The 19,518-nt window shown below is 41.1% G+C and overlaps 1 protein-coding gene across 4 annotated transcripts in view; it reads left to right on the top strand.

The window, feature by feature from the left end:
- The window catches only part of TNRC6C (trinucleotide repeat containing adaptor 6C), a 103,408-nt gene that overhangs the window by 67,919 nt on the left and 15,971 nt on the right, over positions 1-19,518 (top strand). For 2 of the 4 annotated variants that reach the window (XM_084218670.1, XM_084218668.1), the window contains exons 6-16: positions 5,066-5,275; positions 6,518-6,684; positions 7,320-7,424; positions 7,867-7,947; positions 8,535-8,592; positions 8,801-8,946; positions 14,269-14,418; positions 15,641-15,787; positions 16,210-16,332; positions 17,651-17,734; positions 18,008-18,239. In XM_084218670.1, coding sequence (XP_084074796.1) covers positions 5,066-5,275; positions 6,518-6,684; positions 7,320-7,424; positions 7,867-7,947; positions 8,535-8,592; positions 8,801-8,946; positions 14,269-14,418; positions 15,641-15,787; positions 16,210-16,332; positions 17,651-17,734; positions 18,008-18,239 — 1,503 coding nt within the window. The remainder of the gene's footprint in view (positions 1-5,065; positions 5,276-6,517; positions 6,685-7,319; positions 7,425-7,866; positions 7,948-8,534; positions 8,593-8,800; positions 8,947-14,268; positions 14,419-15,640; positions 15,788-16,209; positions 16,333-17,650; positions 17,735-18,007; positions 18,240-19,518) is intronic. The other 2 variants (XM_084218669.1, XM_084218671.1) reach the window with 2 other exon arrangements.

Genomic DNA, 19,518 nt, shown 5'->3' with positions numbered 1-19,518 from the left:
GTGTTGAGCTCTGCTGTGTTTGCTTGTGGCTGTGCCAGAGAGGGACCATAGCAGGGCTAATCTCCCGCCCAGAGCAGCAGTGCAATTCCAAGGGATGGATCCCAGTGCCTTCCCTTCAGGCAGGAGGGCAGGAGGCCCCTTTTCCCAGTGCAGGCAGCACATGGCAGCTGCACAGCAGCATCCTCGTGCTCTGGTGGAAATGTACACAGACCTGAAACATCCACAAATCATCTCCCAGCCGGGACAGCCAAAACATGGGAAGCAAGTAGTGAGTGTCTCGCCTCCCACGCAGACAGGGCCCTGCACTTTGGAGTTGTGCTGTTTAACTCTTTTTATACTCCAATCCCCTCTCCTCTTGGCTGTGTGTTTGCAGCCTCTGCAGAGAATCCTGTCCCCAGGAGACTTCTGCAGTCCACAACCAAAGTTCATCCAGCAGCAGTTCTTTTCCATGCAAAGCATGATTCTGTTATTAGAGCCTGTGCCACAGGGCATGGTTAAGTGTTCATCTAAAATCCTGCAACTCTTGAATTCTGTAGTTACCATGGGCATTTTGTCACCTGCATGGGTCAGGACGTGCTCTGCCAGTCACTTTCAGGGAGTATAATGAATAAGGAATCATGGATTTTATTCCTGCATAAGGAGGGAGGAGTTGGCAGATGGAAGTTGTCACAGTCACACGTCCTGCAGGCAAAGAAGTGGATTTTAATTTTGCTGCACAGCCCTAGTTAGGAGTACACAAAGGATTAACAGTTCCTTTTGGGATTGAAGTGTATGCTTTATTAGTTTGGAAAGAGAGGCCAAGTTACAGTCTTGTTATTCAAGTTGTCACCCATCCCCAGAAGTTCTCAGATCCTTTGAAGGCAGGACTTAAAAGCCATTGATGGGAAGCAGATGTTGGTAAACACTTGATGAAAATGAAGAATGCTCTTTAGAGTTTCATTTTCCATTGGAAAAGAAGAGGAAAAAAAGTGGAGGGAAAGGGATAGGTAATATGATAGATACAGTCCTTGCTGGTTATAGGAACATGTTCTCAAGGCACTGGTGAGTTACTTAGAAAGAGGAGTATAAAGCTGGTGGGTTAGGGTTAGATTGGAGTTTAATCAAAATTACTTGTGCATAGTTCTGCCTAACACTTCTAACTCATGCAGCTTTGATATGAGGGGAATAAGAAATGAGAAAAGGTTTTGCCCACAGAAATGATTTAAAGAGATTTTTGGATCCCACACAGCATCAGATCCTCCCTCCAAGTGCTGAGGAGTGGGTTTGATGCTTTCCTGCTCATTACATCAGGAGAGCCTGGCAGGGTTCCAGCATCCTCCAGCTGAGGAAAGAAACAACAGAAGATAACACAGGCTTCCCTGTGGGGATTGTAGGTCACAAATTTAGGTCGTCGTGGTTACTAGAGAGTGAGGAGCTTGGGTTTTAAAAACCTGAACTGGGTCTAAGTTCTGAAAGCTCCAAACATCTCTGTTCCTTTTATAATCCTGTGCCACTAAGTGGCAGCTCACATGGGAGTGTTTTTCTTACTTTGAACTTCCATCAGAATGGATTTGAAAGCAGCTCAGCTTTGGGCTCCTTTAGGGTGCTCATGTGAAAACCTAAAACCCTCTGGTGGGTGCTCAGCCAGGTTTGGGGGGCAGCCCAGTGATGCTGAGAGAGCTGCCCTCCATTTTCACACAAGGGTGATGTCACTGCTGAAACCCAAATTAGAGCTTTCTGAATGCTCAGTGATGAACTGCAGTCCCTTTCAGAAAATGAGAATTTGAAAGATTAAGGCTTGTATATGGCTCTTAAATATATATATATCAAACCCAGAATAACTAGTGTGTAATTAGTAAACAAACTCTTTTCTGCCTAATATCTTTTTTTTATCTATATAAAATTGTAATCTTTTGGTTTGCCTGTATTGTGCTCATGTGCTCTGGTATTTATCACGGACCAACAACTTGAAAGAAAACAATTTCTGCCATCCAAATAGCTATAGGGTTATTTTGAGGGAAAACAACTGCATCCTGCCACAGCTTAGTTAACATTTCACTTTCCCTTGAGGATTTCCTGTTGGCAGTGGCCCAATGTTAATTATGTTTTTATTTCTGTAAAACAAAGCTCTGCCAATGTGTCCATGTTTATTACTTACTGGGATCTTTTCATTTCTTGCAATTCTAACAATATTTAAAAACTTCAGCACTAAAACCTCACTTTCTTGCCAAAGAAGCCTTTAAATGGAGCACGTTCTGTTGTGAAACAACATTTGTGCAGATCTGGGTGGGTTTTAAGGAGCTTTATACCAGGAGAGCCTAAATCTGTATCATTTTCATCAGAAAATAGGAAGCTTTCTCCAGGCAGAACTTTTGAAAATGTTTGGCAGGTTCAGGTTTTGAGACTACTCAAAGGTCTTGGTTTGCCTTCCCAACAGCCTTGGGGAGTTTTGCATCATTTTTTGAAAAATATAACTTTATTCACCTTTAAACTTTCTAAACCAGAATCATTTGGAGTCATAGGAAGATAGCACAGAGGCAGTAGCATTGGGACAGCAGTATTTACACAGAGGGAAAACAGGTTTGCAATTGAGAATTGCTCCAGAATTTACAGACAGGGTAGTTCTTGCAGTGCACAGGTTATTTTTCCAGCAGTCTTCAGGTTTTATTTACTAATTTCAGGTTTTATTTACTAACTTCAGATTTTATTTACTAATTTCCTGCACTTAATTTTATCTGTTAAAATAAATTGGAAAACTTCTTGTTGATCTATTTTGTTTGCATTTATGTACTTGTACTATTTTCTGTTAGTTTCCAATGGTTCCCCCATTATTTGTAATCCCATATTATTTCCTGCTCAGTGCATTTAAAAGCACTTAAAATAATTTGGACATGACACATCTGTGGCCTTTAGTTGAAGTTGTTGAATTTCTAAGAGCAACAGAGGAACCAGGTTTTTTTTTGAGGTTTTTATTCTATAGAGTAGCACACTTTGGCTTTTAATATATGAATTGTGTTTTAAGGATGATTTAATAAAATGAATTAGGTAGAGGTTCCAGTAGAGGTTGCATGAAGTCAGGGAGATGTTAATGCTCTGCACTGTCCCTGTTTGCAGTCTGGGTGGTGTTGTGGAGATGTTTTGTGTTTCTTTTGCCTGCAGTTAATCTTTTTCAGCTGCCAATATGATTTAATACACGCAGTTGTCTGCCAGTTGCCTCCTGAATAGTGAGGCAGAAACTCAAATAAAGCCTCCCTTAAATAAAGTTGGCTTGAAAATACAAGCAGGAACCTTGAAATAAGTATTTCAGGTGCCACACCAAGGCAGCTGTCATGTTAAGTACAGGTTCATTTAGGTACATCTGTGGATCTGCCAGTTTATCTTCTTTACACACCTTAAAATAACCAGAAATGTGAGGTACATTGATCAAGCCTAAACCATGGTATTTTTGTTTCAAATGGAAATGGCTCGAACGAAACAGTGACATTTTGGGTTGTTTCAGGAGCTTGCTTTAAATTCAGTGCCTCTTGCTGGTAGAGAAGTTTTCTGAAGCTGAAAGGGGAGAGTTTGACACTCCCTGTGCCACCTGCACTTGCATCAGTGTCCGAGAGAGCTGCAGTGGCTGTAAGGAATAGAGCCCAACATAAATCTATAATGCAGGAGCACAGGAGCAATGTACAGATTGTTTTCTCTCTCAGGCAATGTTTGAGTTGTTATTGGCCATGGCTGCTCCTGCAGTTTCTGGTAAGGGGAATTCTGTGGAATTCAGTGAGTTCTGCAAGGACTTGCTGCTCAGTGAACCATTATGTTTGGATATTCCAGTGTATTTCAAAGTACTGTGTTAGACACTCACTTGCCATTCCCTGCCTCTTCTGGGTGTCAATTTGTGGAGAAAATGTTGTTCCTGCTTTTTGAAACCTTTCCAGAGTATTTTTACAGATACCATTGTGGAAATAATGCTGTGGCAAGGCAGCATCTGGTCATTCACTTAGAAAATACTCATCTTAATAACATTCATCTGCAGTGAAAATAGAACAAGTTCCTAATTTAGCAATCTAATTACCAGTGGAAGTTTTAAGCAGACCAAATTCTACAATATTTGTGAAGATCTTGGCTGTCATGTAATGGGATTTTTTTTACAATTGTAGAAAAATAGGTTAGTGTCAGGTGTCTGTAAGAAATTTGTTTTCTTGCTTGTTGTGCTTCTCATTGTGCTTGTTTCCAAAGTACCTTGAACTCCATCTGTCCTCTCTCCAGAAAATCTCTGGTAACAATGGCTGTAAATTCAGTTTACCCTTTTGCTGTGTTGGTCAGGTTGTTCTGTGGGCTCAGGAGCCCTGTGGCTGTTGCTGCCACGTTCAGCTGCAGGGCTGAAATCCTGTCAGATGGATTTAAGAGCATTACATTCAAGGCCAGCCAGACTAAGGCTGTTTCTTTGGAGTAGCTTATGTCTTCCAGTGAGTTCATGTAATACTCTGTAGGAAAACAGTGGCTTCCACCTGCCATTCCCCATGGTTTGATTATGGATCCTCATTGCAGTCTTGATTAATTCCCCTTAAAATAATATTTATTTTAATGTAGAGGGTCAGTGATGAGGGATAGGTAGGTAAGCATAATAAAAGCTTTAAGGAATACGTTCAGCACAGAAAATCTTCACTCAAATTGGCAACAATCAAACAGCATCTTACTGCCAGGGCATGAGCAAAGAGATTTTATAGTTTGTAAACAGTGAAAAGGAATTAAAATAGGTTAAGATCTTCCAGTGAAGCAAGGCCAACTCAGACTGGGGTCCTGGTCTCTGGAATCCTGGCCTGGGCAGGTGGAGCAGCTGCTCCTTGGGACCAGTGTGGTGCTCACTTGGCAGCCTGGTTGCTCCTGGCTGTGGAGAAAAACCCTCTTTCTGTGTTAAGAAAAAGCTCTGCAGACCAAATTTAAGGGATTTTTAAAAACACACTTAACTGCAATCACTGTATGTGCTTACTGGTTCATGCTCGCTCCAGAGAAACTCATGAGCAAAATTTGAACTTTTTTGGAATGTCTTGATGAAGAAATCTTTCCTCTCATCACTGTTCTCCTTGCCTTGCTCCAGCAGGCTGGGGAGAGATGCCTGCTGTCCACACCAAGAGTGAAGCTTCCTGGGGAGAGCCCTCCTCCCCTTCTGCTGCAGTTGATAATGGCACTTCAGCCTGGGGGAAGCCCCCCAGCAGTGGGACCGGGTGGGGAGAGAATCCTGCCGAGCCAGCAGGGACCTATGGAAGAACAAACGCTCCAGCTGCTGCCCCAGCACTGTGCAAACCAGGTACACACACTGTCCTGGCAGGGGAGGGGCTTTGCTTCTGCCACTTCTGCTTTTCTCTGCATTTCAGACACAGGAGTTTGCTTCTGCCACTTCTGCTTCTCTGCGCGTTTCAGTCACAGGTGGCCTTTGTGATTTCATTCTCAAAACTGTGTTAGCTGTCACAAGGCCACACTAATCCAAATACCAAGTTAATTAAAAAATATGAATATAGTGCATCCATCTGGAAATCTAAAGGAGAGTAGTTTTGTGTGTTTGAAAAGCAGCATGGCAGAGGTGCAGGAAGCTGTGAAACTGCAGAAGAACGTGACTAGGACTTAAACCCTTGGAGTCTGAAAGAAACCTGTATTGGGATGAGAAGCAGTGGAGAACAGTCAAGATAGAATTGATTCTGGTAGGAGAAGCAACACCTGAGAACCAGTAATCATAACAACCTCATGTTGGGTTAAACTGAGTGAGTGGGTGTTTTCTTCAGCCATTAAAACTGTTGCCAGGTTCAGGAACATCCTGAACAACTTCCTGCTTCGTGATTCTTAACTCGTGGTATTTAATAAATATCCTCCATCTCTGAATGTCCTAAGGGCCACTGGGATTGCTTTAGACTCTCCTCTTGGCTGTGGAGGTTGTGTAGAGATTCACTCCTGCAAAATAACATAGTGAGACGTAGCTAGAATTCCCAGAAAACATAAAAGGGGGAGTGAGAGCTCTTAAGATGAGTAATCCCAGCTTTAAACAGAGTAAACAGAATAAAACAGACTGAGGTGACACAACCTCATCACTGAATATGAAGTGTTCCCTGCAGCCCACAAGCTCCTTTCAGACTCCATTCTTCAAGATGGGAATGAGTGTCTGAGCATTAATAACTTGGAAATCTGGTTTGTTCGTGGAAAAATGTGGTAGGTAAAATGGTGAGATTCATTGGAAGCAAAATAGCACTTAACAAATGTGTGCTCAAGCTTTGGTTCCTTGTTCCAGGGAGAGTGGAGTGGCCATGACCACAGACTCTTACTGGTTCTGGGAAAAGCAGGACTTGGAAGTTGCTGGATGTTTTCTGAGTTAAAGAACTTTCCTTTTTTTTTTGCTAGCTTCAAAGAAGACATTCTTACCATTTTAATGCCAATTAAGCTATGTGATGAACCTCTTGAAAATGCTCACGTTAGCACACTGGATATGGCACAAAAGACTATTTCTGTGAAATTTGCAGGAAACTGAATAAGATTTTTTCTTCTCCCACTTTCCCTCCAGCTTCAAAATCTATGCAAGAAGGCTGGGGCAGTGGTGGGGATGATGTGAATCTCAGTACTAGTCAGTGGGAAGATGAAGAAGGAGATATGTGGAATAATACTGCTTCACAAGAGAGCAGCTCCTCCTGTAATTCCTGGGGGAATGCCCCGAAGAAAGGACTTCAAAAGGTAAGACAAAAATAAAGACACTCTCTAGCAAGAGTGGAATTAGTGTAACGTTTGTAGAGTAAGTTGTCACAAATTTGCTGGTGCATTTCACCTGAAATTAAACCTCTGACACCTGAACACAAGCACAGCTTGCCACTACAGTGGTTCAAGTACAGCCTACCTTGTTTCCGGGGGAAAATGGGAGATCTTTGAATTTAGGCATGTCAGATGCTTCGGGAGTTTTGTTGTTGCCTTTGTTTTCTCTAAGTTTTATAAGCTTCCATGTATTCTAAAGAAATGATAATGTGTGAACAGAAAGAGAAGAAGGTGTTAAGGGGGCTCTCAGACACTTGCCATGGTGGTGGAAAAGCAAACATTGTGATGGAGCTGTTTAACACAAAAAGCTGTTTTCTGTTTGTGAGGACGGTGTGTGTGTGTGAGAGAACAAAGTGAACTTGTGTTAATGCTGCACCCGACCAAGAACATAGACAATTGTGTCAGGAAATTTTCCATTGCACAGTCTTTATTTCAGGACAAGGCCAGGCTGTAACTTAAAGGAATTGGGAATGCATTTAGCCACTTTGTTTGTTAATCCATTAGCCAACAGTTAGGCCGGTGATTTGATCAAGTATGGTTGTTTCTTGTACTGTCCGCAGCCCAAAACAAATCCGCGCTTGTCCCTTGGTACTTTCTGGAGAACTGAAAAGAAGAGACTTCTTAAGGATATTGTGATAGAAAAGCTGCACAAAGATCTTTTAAAGGTGTTTATCTAGACGCTCTTGTTTGTTTTTAAGAAAATACACTGAGTAACATTCTTAACTTCAAGGTTGCAAACTTGTTTTTGGGAATGTTTTTCAGGAAGTGTTGTACTATTTCAGCTTTATTTCGTTATATTTTTCTGCCAAGGATTAAAATGAAATACGTAAATTCAAAGGTGGCTTTAATTCAGTGGCCAGCAAATCAAATACTAAATAGTGCACTGAACACCTATTCAGCTGAGATAAATTTTTACACTTTTGGGGGAAGAGAATCGTAGTCGCGTTGCTCGGAGGGTTCTTCAATACTTTCTGAATTAATGTACTAATACATCTTTCAGTAGCATGTGCTATTAATAAAAACCACTTACCATTTCTTTTATGTACATCTCACTACAATGAACTTGGCAAGCAGCCCATTAATGGAATCTCCCATTTATTTACTAAGGGCATGAAGACATCTAGCAAGCAGGATGAGGCCTGGATCATGAACCGTCTGATAAAACAGCTCACAGACATGGGCTTCCCTGTGAGTAGTGCTCAGCCAGCACACTGTGCCTTAGCTTTTAGCTTGTACTTCTGACTGTGGCTGTTTCAGACTGTAGCTACACCAAGATCTTCAGTCTCCAGGCCAGGAAGTAGCTCTGACCTGCATTTAAACACATACTGTGATTTTAGAAATCTGCTCTAAACCTGTAGAATGCTCTGAGATGAACTGGGATAAGTTTTGAAGTTCATAGTTTTATAACAACAGGTATTACTTTGAAGTGCAGTAATAATCCTCTTTTTTCATTAAACAGGTGAAATGAGAGTATAGCTGGGTTGTTTCTTAGAGAAAGTCACATCATTGTGATATTTGAGTTGTTCATGGAAAACAGGAAGATGTTTAAACAGAGCAATGTGTTTCACCTTGTAGAGCCAGTACCTCTTTAACAAACCGAAATACCTGAATTGTGAGAATTGCTGAAAGCAGGAAAAACCACACACAGACATTATTTAGGCTGCTGAGTAAACATTAAGCCCAGTATTTAAGAGTTGTGTCTGTTTTCTCAGGTTACTTTGAAATCACATGAACATGATTACTTTTCCTCTTAACATAATTCCTGTTTTTGACAGAGAGAGCCAGCGGAAGAGGCCTTGAAGAGCAACAGTATGAATCTTGATCAGGCCATGAGTAAGTATCTGTGTAAGTAACTTTTTTGTCTTTAAAGCAACACAGGAACCCTGCATGATTATAAGCACTTGATTATACTCAGACTAATTGGAAAAGATTTATTTTCTTGCCTTGCTTTTGTAAGCAAGATCAATTTCTCCAAACTGCTGTTGGCATCTTAACTCCCTCTGCCTCACCTTTTCCAATATATTTCCCTTTTTCTGTGCAGGTGCTCTGCTGGAAAAGAAGGTGGAAATGGACAAGCGTGGAATGGGAGTGACCGACTATAACGGGATGGTCACCAAACCCCTTGGCTGCCGCCCACCACCAATCTCCAAAGAGTCTTCCATGGACCGCCCCACCTTCCTTGACAAGGTGAGCTCGGCAGCAGGAACAGGGTGCACGAGTCAGAGTGTGCTCAGTGTAGAAATGCTGATGATTTCCACTGTCAAAGCGTAGAAAGAAGTGTGATCAATGTGGTTTTGTTACTTTTCTTGTATTTTTTCAGTCTCGTGGGGAATTCAGTTCTTGTGGAAAGGAGCAATGATTTGATTCTCACATAGAAATAAAGAATGATCATCCCCAGTTTTACACTTGAATGCTTGCTAAGGAATCAGTAACACAGTGGAACTAGAAATGGAAATAAAAGAGAAAAAAAATTAACCACAGGAATCTATGAGAGTGCAGTCAGTGAGTGACCCATGCCCAAATTCACAATCAGGCAGGATCAAGGCCAAAATCTTCCAAGAATTAGTCTCTTAATTTATCTTCTTTTAGTTTTGAGCTTCTTTGAAATTTCAGTGGAAGTTCAGTACCTAAATAGTAAGGAGGAGTACAAACTCTTCCACGAATTAGGCTCTTAATTTCTCTTCTTTTAGTTTTGATTTCTTAGAAATGTCAGTGAAATTTCAGTACCTAAATACAAAGGAGGAGTTCAGGTATTTTTGTTAAGTATTAGAGCAGACATGCCCGGTCATAAAAAGCTTCTCCAATGAGCTTCCCTTTCTGTGGTCACATATGACAAATTTTCCAGCACTGTTTAGTGACTGAGGAAAAGGCTCCAGAAGTTTGTGATGCCCAGGATTCAAAGTGACTAAAGAAAAGAATATATAGAAAAGGGCAGCTAAATCTTCAGTAGGAAATGAAATTTACAGCCTTGACAGAAATCCTGCAGAAACTTACCCCCTAAGAATCCCCCTGAAAATTATTGATAAGTAAAAGAATCTCAGATATCATTGTGTATTTCACAGGTTATTTAAAGGTTCATACAGATGGGTGGTGGAGGATTCTGACCACAGAAATCAGTGTTGTTGACAAACTGTGCTGAAACCAATTCATTTCACATGAGCTGTGTACAGGGTGTGAGCAGTAATGAAATCCACTCATATAAAGCTCATTCTTTGCCATGGCAGACTTTAATGAATGTGTTAATTGAAGGCCACAAAAGATGCATGCCTGCCAGTTAGCCTTTCCTTTTCTTGGATAACAATATCTTCAGCAGTGAAATTCTTGCCAGAGAGAGAGGTGCATTATGTGCAGCATGATGCATAATTCTTGAAACATATGTTAAACACAACTATTGAGAAGGGAGCACTAAAATCATTAATATTCATACAGTAAGTAAAATCTATCAGTCTAGGCATAATCTGTCACAGTGACTTGGCTCTAACAAAGGAAATAATCCCACACTGTATTTGTTAGCTATCACAGTGTTGAGCAACTTGCTAAGTGAATTAAATAAATATAGTTTCTACTCTAAGAACACAGAGTTTTTATTCCTCCAAAGAAATTCTTTCCAGATTTACAGCTCATGCTAGTTAAGCAATTCCTCCAAAACCTTTTTGCCCTTTGAGGTACTGTTTCAGGGCATGAGTCTGGAGCTGCCTTGTTGCTGCTTAGGTCATCCTTGGTCAGCTCTCCACACAGCTGGACAGGGCACTCCAGCCAGCATTCCTTGTTTTACTTACTTGGCTTTGCTGAGTCTTCAATGAGTTCTGCAAGGTTCCTCTTCATCAAGTTGAGTGTGGGATGGTGTGCTCATTGTTACCACTCTCAGCTCACCTGCACTGAGACACCATCATTTTCCTCTAAACAACTAAAGCCAGCACTTAATATTTTTTTTTACTTTATACATTTGAGGAGGGAAAACTTCCAGCCCTGACATTTGCTTCTGGACCCAGTGAACTCCCTGTTCTCTCTGCATCAGGAGTGATCTGTGCAATTCAACATCACCTTTGAGTGTTTGCTTTCTCTGCTTGCTGCAGGTGCTCTTTATTCCATGTCACACCGAGTCAATCTTCAGCACTCGGTGCTTTGTTAATTTATTATTCCTCAGGATGTTATCTTGACCTGTAGCACCATAAAAGGACAAGGGAGAATATCCAGTGGCCTTGAGGGAATAAAGATGCAGCCCTGATCCGTGATCTCAACCACATTTTGTCACACTTGGTGGCAGGTATGCCGTGCTTAGGTGTCTGGTTTGCCTGAAGATGTTACCTTGTGCCTCCTGGAGCCATCAGATTTGTAAGAAAAACATGTCAGATTTTCCTGGAAACATCCTTAAAATACCAGAAATAAACCTAGAAAAGGGATCTTTTCCTCAAGTATGTAGTTTGGCTTGGGACTCTGAAATTCTCACCTTACAAATGAAGTGTCCTTTTCCCCATCCCTCATAGTCAGTGGCTCCTCTGCTCTACTACTGCAAAATCCAGGTCTACAAGCCTTGATACCTCTCAGCATCCAAAAAATCTTCCAAAAATCTTCTGACTAGACCTGTTCCTTGTTTCTGATTTGAACACAGTGTTTGTTGGGTTTTTTTCAGCCTCATCCTTCACATTCTGACCCCAGTAATCTCTGGGGACTGTGATTGGTTTTCATCTTTGGGACAATAAGGAGAATATTGTGTTAATATGGGGAAACTTTTTTAGATGTTACAATTAGATAATGATCACTGGGATTTTAAAGTTTTCTTTTAAATTCTTCTTTGCTCCATCTTGGCCACCCGTGATCCAATGACTGAAACCTTTTTCATCTCCCCTTGTTTGATGAGCACTTCATTGACTATTGCATTTCCTCCAGGTTTCTTTTGCCTAATTCCTGTTTGATTTGAAGAGAACTTTATTTTAGATGAGATTTTATTACTTTAACTTCCTCTTTCAGGAAAGGATTTTTTAATTTCAATCTTTTTTTTAAGAAGTCAGTGTGTATTTTCTGCCAGCTACTTCTGTAACTGACTTCATACAAAGACCTCTGTCAGATTCATCAGCCTCTCATCTATCTGTTGAGACATTTTGATTCATGAAGTGGCAGTTGTTGGCAGGTGACTGCCAAAGTGTCCAGGCATCCTCTGCTAAATTGTCCATATCTCATAAGACTAAAAACCTTTGAGTGATTCCACTTGCATTCTTTCACATTTGATATGTGAGACTATTGTGAGAGACTTCCCAAAATCCTAAAAACCACCAGTGTGGTGCTTTGTGTTAGATAACTCCAGTAGGAAATGCTGCTACCAGTAGGATTTTGTGGGTGTGCCAAGTCCCTTCAAAAAAGTTATTGAGCATTAATGTGATGATTCAATTTTTAATTGAGTAGCCTGAGGAAGAAGTGTAACATAAATTTGTAAGAAAATCACTGAAGAGGAAAGGGTAGGGAGAAAAGATTGTTCTTCAGGAAACAATTATTACATAAAGGATCCTGAGAAATAATGGGTCAGAAACCACTGTGAGCAGTAAAATTGTCCTCTAGTCTGGCTTGAAAATGCTAAAGGGTGCTTTAATTTGACCAAGTAAAATACTTCATGTTAATTGAATTGATTTTAGTTCAGTTACAGGGCACAGATTTGTACATCACAGTGCAACAAGTTCAAATTCAATAAAACAGAACTAGGTGAATATGAATAAAATGTTACAAACTCACACAAAGCCATTTGCTGCAATTCAGCCAAGGAGCACACATGTGAAGGAGTCTGGAAATAAAATGCCTGAGTCTCCAGTGTGGCTTGTCCTTCACCATCCTTGGTGCTGCTATTTCCAAATTGAGAAAAAATAATGTCAGTAAGGCAGGACTTGAATAAATTTGGGGGGCAGGGAGGGTTTTTCATGGTCAGTAGGTCTGTTCATATAGGGAACAATGGCATCTGAAGGGGAGAGTGAGCACCAAGCTTGAAATGATTTTCACTTTGAAGGGGGAAGGGTAGAATTGTAAACATGTGTCTGTGATCTAAAGAGAAATCCTTGAACCTGTTACTGTCATGCAAGCTGCAGTTGTTTGTGGAGTGTGACTGATGTCCAGTAGAATGTAAAATATCTCAAGCTGAAAGGCCTTGGGGATATCATTAGAAAATGTCAGTGTCCCCCTCAGGATAGTCAGATAGGATGTCAAGTGTCACTTTGCCTGATAGTAAAGAAACTTTTCCTTTGCATCAAAGGAGAGCTGTAGAAAATGCATTTTTCAGGATTAACTTAAAACATAGAATTCACTGAGCATGCTTGCTGCATTAGGTCATCTGTTTGGGTATGTGGTAAGCAGACTGGGCTTCTTTTTAACAAAAATGGTTCACCAGTATCTCACTGTCTTTTGGGGCATTGAATTTATTAGTTGAAATAAAGCTCCTCACCACTTTAAAAAGCCTTTCCTTACAATGATCATACTGCCTGAAAAACACCAACCTGAAAAACACCAACCCAGCACATTGCAAATTAAAGCTTTTTCTCTCTGCCTTTTTTTTTTTTTTGGAGCCCTACTTTGTACACAGTATTATTTGATCATGCTTACCCCAGGCTTCCCAGACATCAAAGCACAGTTTGAGATAGAACTCAGTGCCCCACTGAAACACGAGCACAGATCTACCTGTTTGATTGGGGGTGCTCTAATTTATTTTATTTTCTGCCTGGCTGTTTGCCCCCCCGTGGGGCTGCCTCCTGTGCATCAGATCCACGCTCAGCTGTGGTTCCTCACAGCCCAGTTAGCAGAGAGGGCTCCTCCTGCCTTGCTAAAATCTGCCTCCTCCTGGGGATGTTCAGGAAGGCTGCCCAGCTGATACTGTCATTCCTGGGTTTGATGGTTTGTGTTCATTGCCTCCTTGCAGTGTCATGTTTCAGAGTGGGGTATTAATAACTCAGCACACTGTGAATATTAAAAGTGGCTCGTGTGTCTCAGTTAGGAAAGGGGAGTAATGCAAAAATGCGTTTTTAAAAGCAGAGCTATGATGTGGAACCAAATCCAGACTGGTGTCAAATAAGCTGATGTGGCCTTTCCCAAGTTTTGGGTTTGTTAAAGTGTTGGGTTATGTCTAGAGTTTTCCAGACAGACAGAGGGGCTTCCCTGAAATGTGCTGGGCCTCTCCTCTTCCTCCTTTCAATCTGGTGGAGAAGAAAGGAGAAAACCTAAGTGGGGAGGAGGCAATGGCCACATGATAGCTCTGCAGTCAGCTGCTAAAATCCTTCCTTTCCTCTGGAAAGGTGGGTGAGGGTGATTGTGCATTTGGGGAATTAAATACAACAAACTTACCAAAAACAGTACCTTAATCCTGTTTCTCTCTTTCTTCTCCCTTCACTCCATACTTTCCATTCCCTGTTACTCATCCCTTTTTTTATGTATCTCTTTTTACTCATCCTCACCCTCCTGTGTCTCCATGGGACTGGTTTGTGCTGTGGGCTCCTGGCATGCACACAGCTCACCCTTTCTTTCTCCAATCAGGATGGCGGCCTAGTGGAAGAGCCCACTACTTCACCATTTTTGCCTTCACCAAGCCTGAAGCTCCCCCTTTCAAACAGTGCACTCCCTAATCAGACCCTGGGCGGGATTGCCTCAGGGCTGGGCATGCAAAACTTGAATTCTTCTAGACAGGTAAGGCTGTTGGGGGAGATGCTCAGGGGAATTTGGCTCTCTTGGAGTAGCTGCTAGTGCCTTTCAGCCTCTTTTCCCAGGAAAAAAGGCTTTAAACTGGAGGTGCAACAGCTTTGTTCATGTGGAATATCAGAGAGGAGCTGCCTGCTGTGTAAATGTTTCACCTTACAGGACATAAAAACTGTGTAGTTGTAATTAGCCTGCTGATGACACATTTCCATCCAGAAGAGACTGTGGTGCTGTGGATTTACAGCCCTGAACCCTGGTGTGGCTCTGCCTTCATTGATGGAAAATGCCTCTTTTTTTGAGTCCCAGACTGTCAGGCAGTGAGATTGCTCTAATTCATCTTTCCTGCCTGGTAGAAATGTTCTATGATGTGATGGAGGCTTTTTTATTCCTGCTCCAAGTGTCAAGGCATCTCAGAGTTTTAACAGGTGGTAAGAACAAAAACTGAGCTTCCAGCACCTGGGTCAGGTAGAGCAGTGAGTTAAAGGGGTGGTTTTGCCCCTGTGTAGGACAGGCTGAGAGGGAAAGAAAAGGAGAGGAGATGAAGAGGGGTGATAGCTGATAACCACCACGAGACTGAGAAGCCATTAAGTACTCTTGATTATGACAAGGTGATTTTTTGCCATCAAACAGAAGTCCCAGCAAAGATATGAAATAACAGCACAGAAAAACTTCATCATTCTGTTGTGGCTCTTTATTGTGTATATTCTTTTAAAGTCAGTTTTCTTAAGGCAATACTTGTCCAGCACTTACAGCCCATTCAGCACATCTTTCCAAAGCAGTCTCCACTAATAGCATGTCCATTATCAGTAGCTTTGTAAAATGACTAAGTAAAAAAAACTGCTTAGCCAGCTGGAGGATGGGGTTACTGTGAGTTTAATGCCTCCATTCTCCTGTCCCTTGCTGTACAAATACAAACATTTTTGGCAAGTACTTTTGATTTTTCATCTTCTGACCCTCTAATGTTCTGCATCCTTATAAAAGCCATCTTCAACTTCAGCTGCCTTTTGTTCAGGCAACTGTACAAAGTTTTGGGGGTTTGGGACGTTGGGTACGTGGCAGTCTCTGCCCTGCCCAATTCTAAACTTTGTATGTGCTGGTCTCTTGATTCCTGCCTGTCCTAATCACTAAGAATGAAGCCTGCACAGACAAGTAGCACCCAGGTTCTGTGCTGATGGTGTCTCTAAGTGCCTGTGTCACTGTTGTCCTGCTGCAGATACCGAGTGGCAATCTGGGTATGTTTGGCAATAGCGGAGCAGCACAAGCCAGGACCATGCAACAGCCGCAGCAACCGCCAGTGCAACCTCTTAATTCATCCCAGCCTAGTCTTCGTGCTCAAGTGCCTCAGTTTCTATCCCCTCAGGTCAGACAACACCTCACTCAGACGTTTTCCCTTTCCCTGGAACTCTTCCCATGTGCCCTGTCATGCTCCTGAGGCTTTGCAGCTGCTGCTGCCTGGCTGTGTCTGCGTTGTTTGTTTCCTAGGCAGGCAGATGTGGCATGGCTGAGGTGTTCTCACATGCATGTCATGTAATTACCTCTGAGAGCACGTCCTCGTGCTCCTTTTTGCACAATGGTGTTTCTGAGGCATTTGTTCTCATCTCTTTTTTTATAAATGAACACTTGAGTACGGTTATTATGATTGTATTAGAGCCTCTTGCTAATTTTTTTGATAGCTCATGGTGATAATAACATTTTCCAGCTGATGTGACTCTTATTAATGGCTCACACAGTTGCCACTGTTAAAAGTAAATGTACAGTATTTAACATTCTTCTCTCCTTTAGGTTCAAGCACAGCTTTTGCAGTTTGCAGCAAAAAACATTGGTCTCAGCCCTGCACAGTTAACCTCGCCAATTAATAATCCTCAGCATATGACGATGTTGAACCAGCTCTATCAGCTGCAGCTGGTAAGTTAAAAGACATGGCAGACAAGCTCTAAATCAGAATTGAAGGCATGAAGATAAAATAGGAGAATGACTAAATTTTTAAATGACATGACAGATCTTTGAAACAATCAGCTGCTGATTTCTTTGGTAAAATTTCTTTTTAAAGAAGCACAGTAATTTTTTTTTTTTTTTTTTTGCCTCAGGCTTTATAAATAGTCATTTGTGGAATAATTATCCTTTACAGCTGATCAGTGGAACTAAAAATCAGCTGTCTTCCTATTGGTATGAATAATACTGTGTTCACAAACAGCACTGGCCTGTGTGGTGCATGTCAGTGGAAAGATTAAACTGGACACATGTGCCACAACAGAATAAGAGAAATCTTGGCAGTGCTGGTCACCTGAGTTAGCTACAGAACTTCTTCACTTGCCTCACTGAAAAATAAAGCTTAGGGTGAATTTCCTTTAATTAATGGAGTGTATATTAAACATGTCATGTGATAAGAACTGCTTACTTCTGTGTACTTTTGCTGTGCTTGCTAATTTTACATCTCTATTTTTTATGCATATGAAAATACTTAATTGGATTTTGAGAATATTTTAAAAAGAGATATTGTTAACTCAGTATTGGCCAGGGTTAAAAATAAAAGTACAGATGGCAGATTAGTTCAGTTGCTGATCTCAGTGTGCTAGTCAAACTCTTTTATTCAGTGTTTGATACTATTACTCATTTCTGATTATTTTCTTTGGTTTTGAGGAGCACAGCATTATTCTCATAATAATTGAACAGTACCCAGCTACTTGAAAAACACTTGTACAGAATTCCTTTGGATTTTGAATTCATCAAATTACAGATGAATCCATCAAAGTGTTTCAGAGAAACTTACCTTGCAAAAGGATTTGCTGCCAAGCCAGCTACTTGAAAATTGTGGATTTTTTCTGGGAATAAAGCAGCACAAGTTGATTTAACTATAAAGTGTTGGCAGAGCTCAAAATGGCCAAACCAAAACCAACAATCAGTATTTATACTATTTGTATAATATCATAAACTTCTATTTTAATTTTTGCTTTGTGTCACAGTTATTTCAGGAAAAAAAAAGGCTCCTCTCTTTAGTGACCACTTTTTGCCATATGGACTTACTAGTTGTTTTTGTTTTAAAAACGAACATGGGACCTAAATAAATGCATTCTAAACTGCATTTGCAACAGGATTATTCCTGTTGCTTGGTGGAGTGTTTTCAGAGCACTGCAGAGTTGGCCTTTTCTGTGCTGTGGCGCAGCAGAGCAGCTGGAGGGAGCGTGCTGAGCTGTGCTGTGTCTGACTGTCCCTGTCCCCGCAGGCGTACCAACGTTTACAAATCCAGCAGCAGATGTTACAGGCTCAGCGTAACGTTTCCGGACCCATGAGACAACAGGAGCAGCAAGTAGGTGTCCCTGCCAGCTCAATCTCTGCTTCAGGGTTGGTTTCAATAGCTTGGAGAGGCTCAGTGACACTACAGCAAAGCAGCTAAAGCATCCTTAAATTTGGGATGCAATGCTGGGCAGGGAGGGTGCTGAGTAAAAATAAAATCAAAAATAAAGCCTTGCTGGAGGAAAGCTCTTCAGCCCTTTGCACAGGCAGTTTGTATTTGTAAGGAGGTGCAGTGTGTTTGTGTGGATTGCCCACTGACAGGTGTTTGTTGGCTCTCTCCCTGCAGGTTGCACGTACAATCAATAACATGCAGCAGCAGATCCAGCAGCACCAGCGCCAGCTGGCCCAGGCCCTGCTTATGAAGCAGCAGCCTCCCCCTCCACATCTATCTTTGCACCCCTCTGCAGGCAAATCAGCCATGGATAGCTTTTCACCCCATCCCCAGGCTCCCGGCCTTCCTGACCTGCAGACCAAAGAGCAACAGTCTTCACCGAACACCTTTGCTCCTTACCCTCTTGGTGAGTGTCCTCCTGCAGCAGCTCCTCACAGGGAGCCCATCTCCTCCAGTCACACCTCAATATTTTGCTCCACACTGTAACAAATACATATATCTATATCTATATATCTCTCTATATATCTATATGTAGATATGTAGATAGATAGATAGATAGATGGATGATAGAGAGATAGATGGATGTATAGGTATAGATACAGATAGATATAATATATATTGATATATATATATGTAGAAATAGATATATAGATAAGAGAGATATAGATATTTCAAGAGAGAAATATATATATGTATAATTATAATTTTTATATGTATATCTATTTGTTTATTAAATAGCACTGAAATCACAGAACAAAATCATACCTTTGTGGCAGCTGTAGCTGCTCACCTGTGTTCTGCCTACAAGTATCAGAAGATTTGCCTAATTAATTACTTATATATCACAGAATCACAGAATAATGAGAGAAGAGACCTCTAAGATCATCAAGTCCAACCCAACCTATGCCTTATGTTGCTATTTATTATCAAAATATAAACAGCATCATGTTGTAAAATACACAAATGTCATATTGATAAACAATAATAGATCTGGGAAAATGTTGTGCAAAGTCATCATTCTGCTGTAATCAGCACTGATGAGGGATCAGTTTTGGTCAATGTATTTCAGGAAATACATGGATCAGTTTGAAAGAATGCAAAAGATTGTAGTGGAGGTGATTAAGCATTTCAAAAACACAACTGGTAAGGAAAAAATTCAATCCTCTGCTCAGAAGTCTGAAGAGAAGATTTAAGAATCTTCAAAAATGTAAAAGAAAGCTAGGAAGACGTTTTCTTGCATTTCCTAATGCAAGAGGTAATAAACTTAAGTTGCATAAAAGAAGATCTAGTCAGACATTAAGGATCACTTAAGCAGAGTAGAGTACTGGAATAAATTATCTAGGAAGTTCCTGAAATCTTCACCAGCATTTTGTGGTAGGTTAGACATAGATCTGTCAAATATGATTGAAGTCAAAATAATTGATTGGGCCTGGTTACAGAGGGAACGGAGCAACCTTTCAGACCTGTTTGCTGTGTGATTGTTTGATGTATGCTACAGACTTCTTTTCTGACATAAAGGAATTAATTTAATCTCTTTGTGACTCTCTTTATGCTGAATACAATAGTATTGCCAAGCTTTATCTGCCATGCAGCAGTTAAGAAGGTAATTCTGACTGCCATGGTGAGCTGTTGTGGCTGGGAGCATCAGAATGCAAAAAAAAAATTGTGAATTAAAAGCCTCAGTC

This window comes from Fringilla coelebs, assembly GCF_963513975.1.
Source record: "Fringilla coelebs genome assembly, chromosome: 19".
NCBI classification, from domain to species: Eukaryota; Metazoa; Chordata; class Aves; order Passeriformes; family Fringillidae; genus Fringilla; species Fringilla coelebs.
The sequence above is the reverse complement of the archived record's forward strand: the minus strand, read 5'-3'. Positions and strand labels throughout refer to the sequence as shown.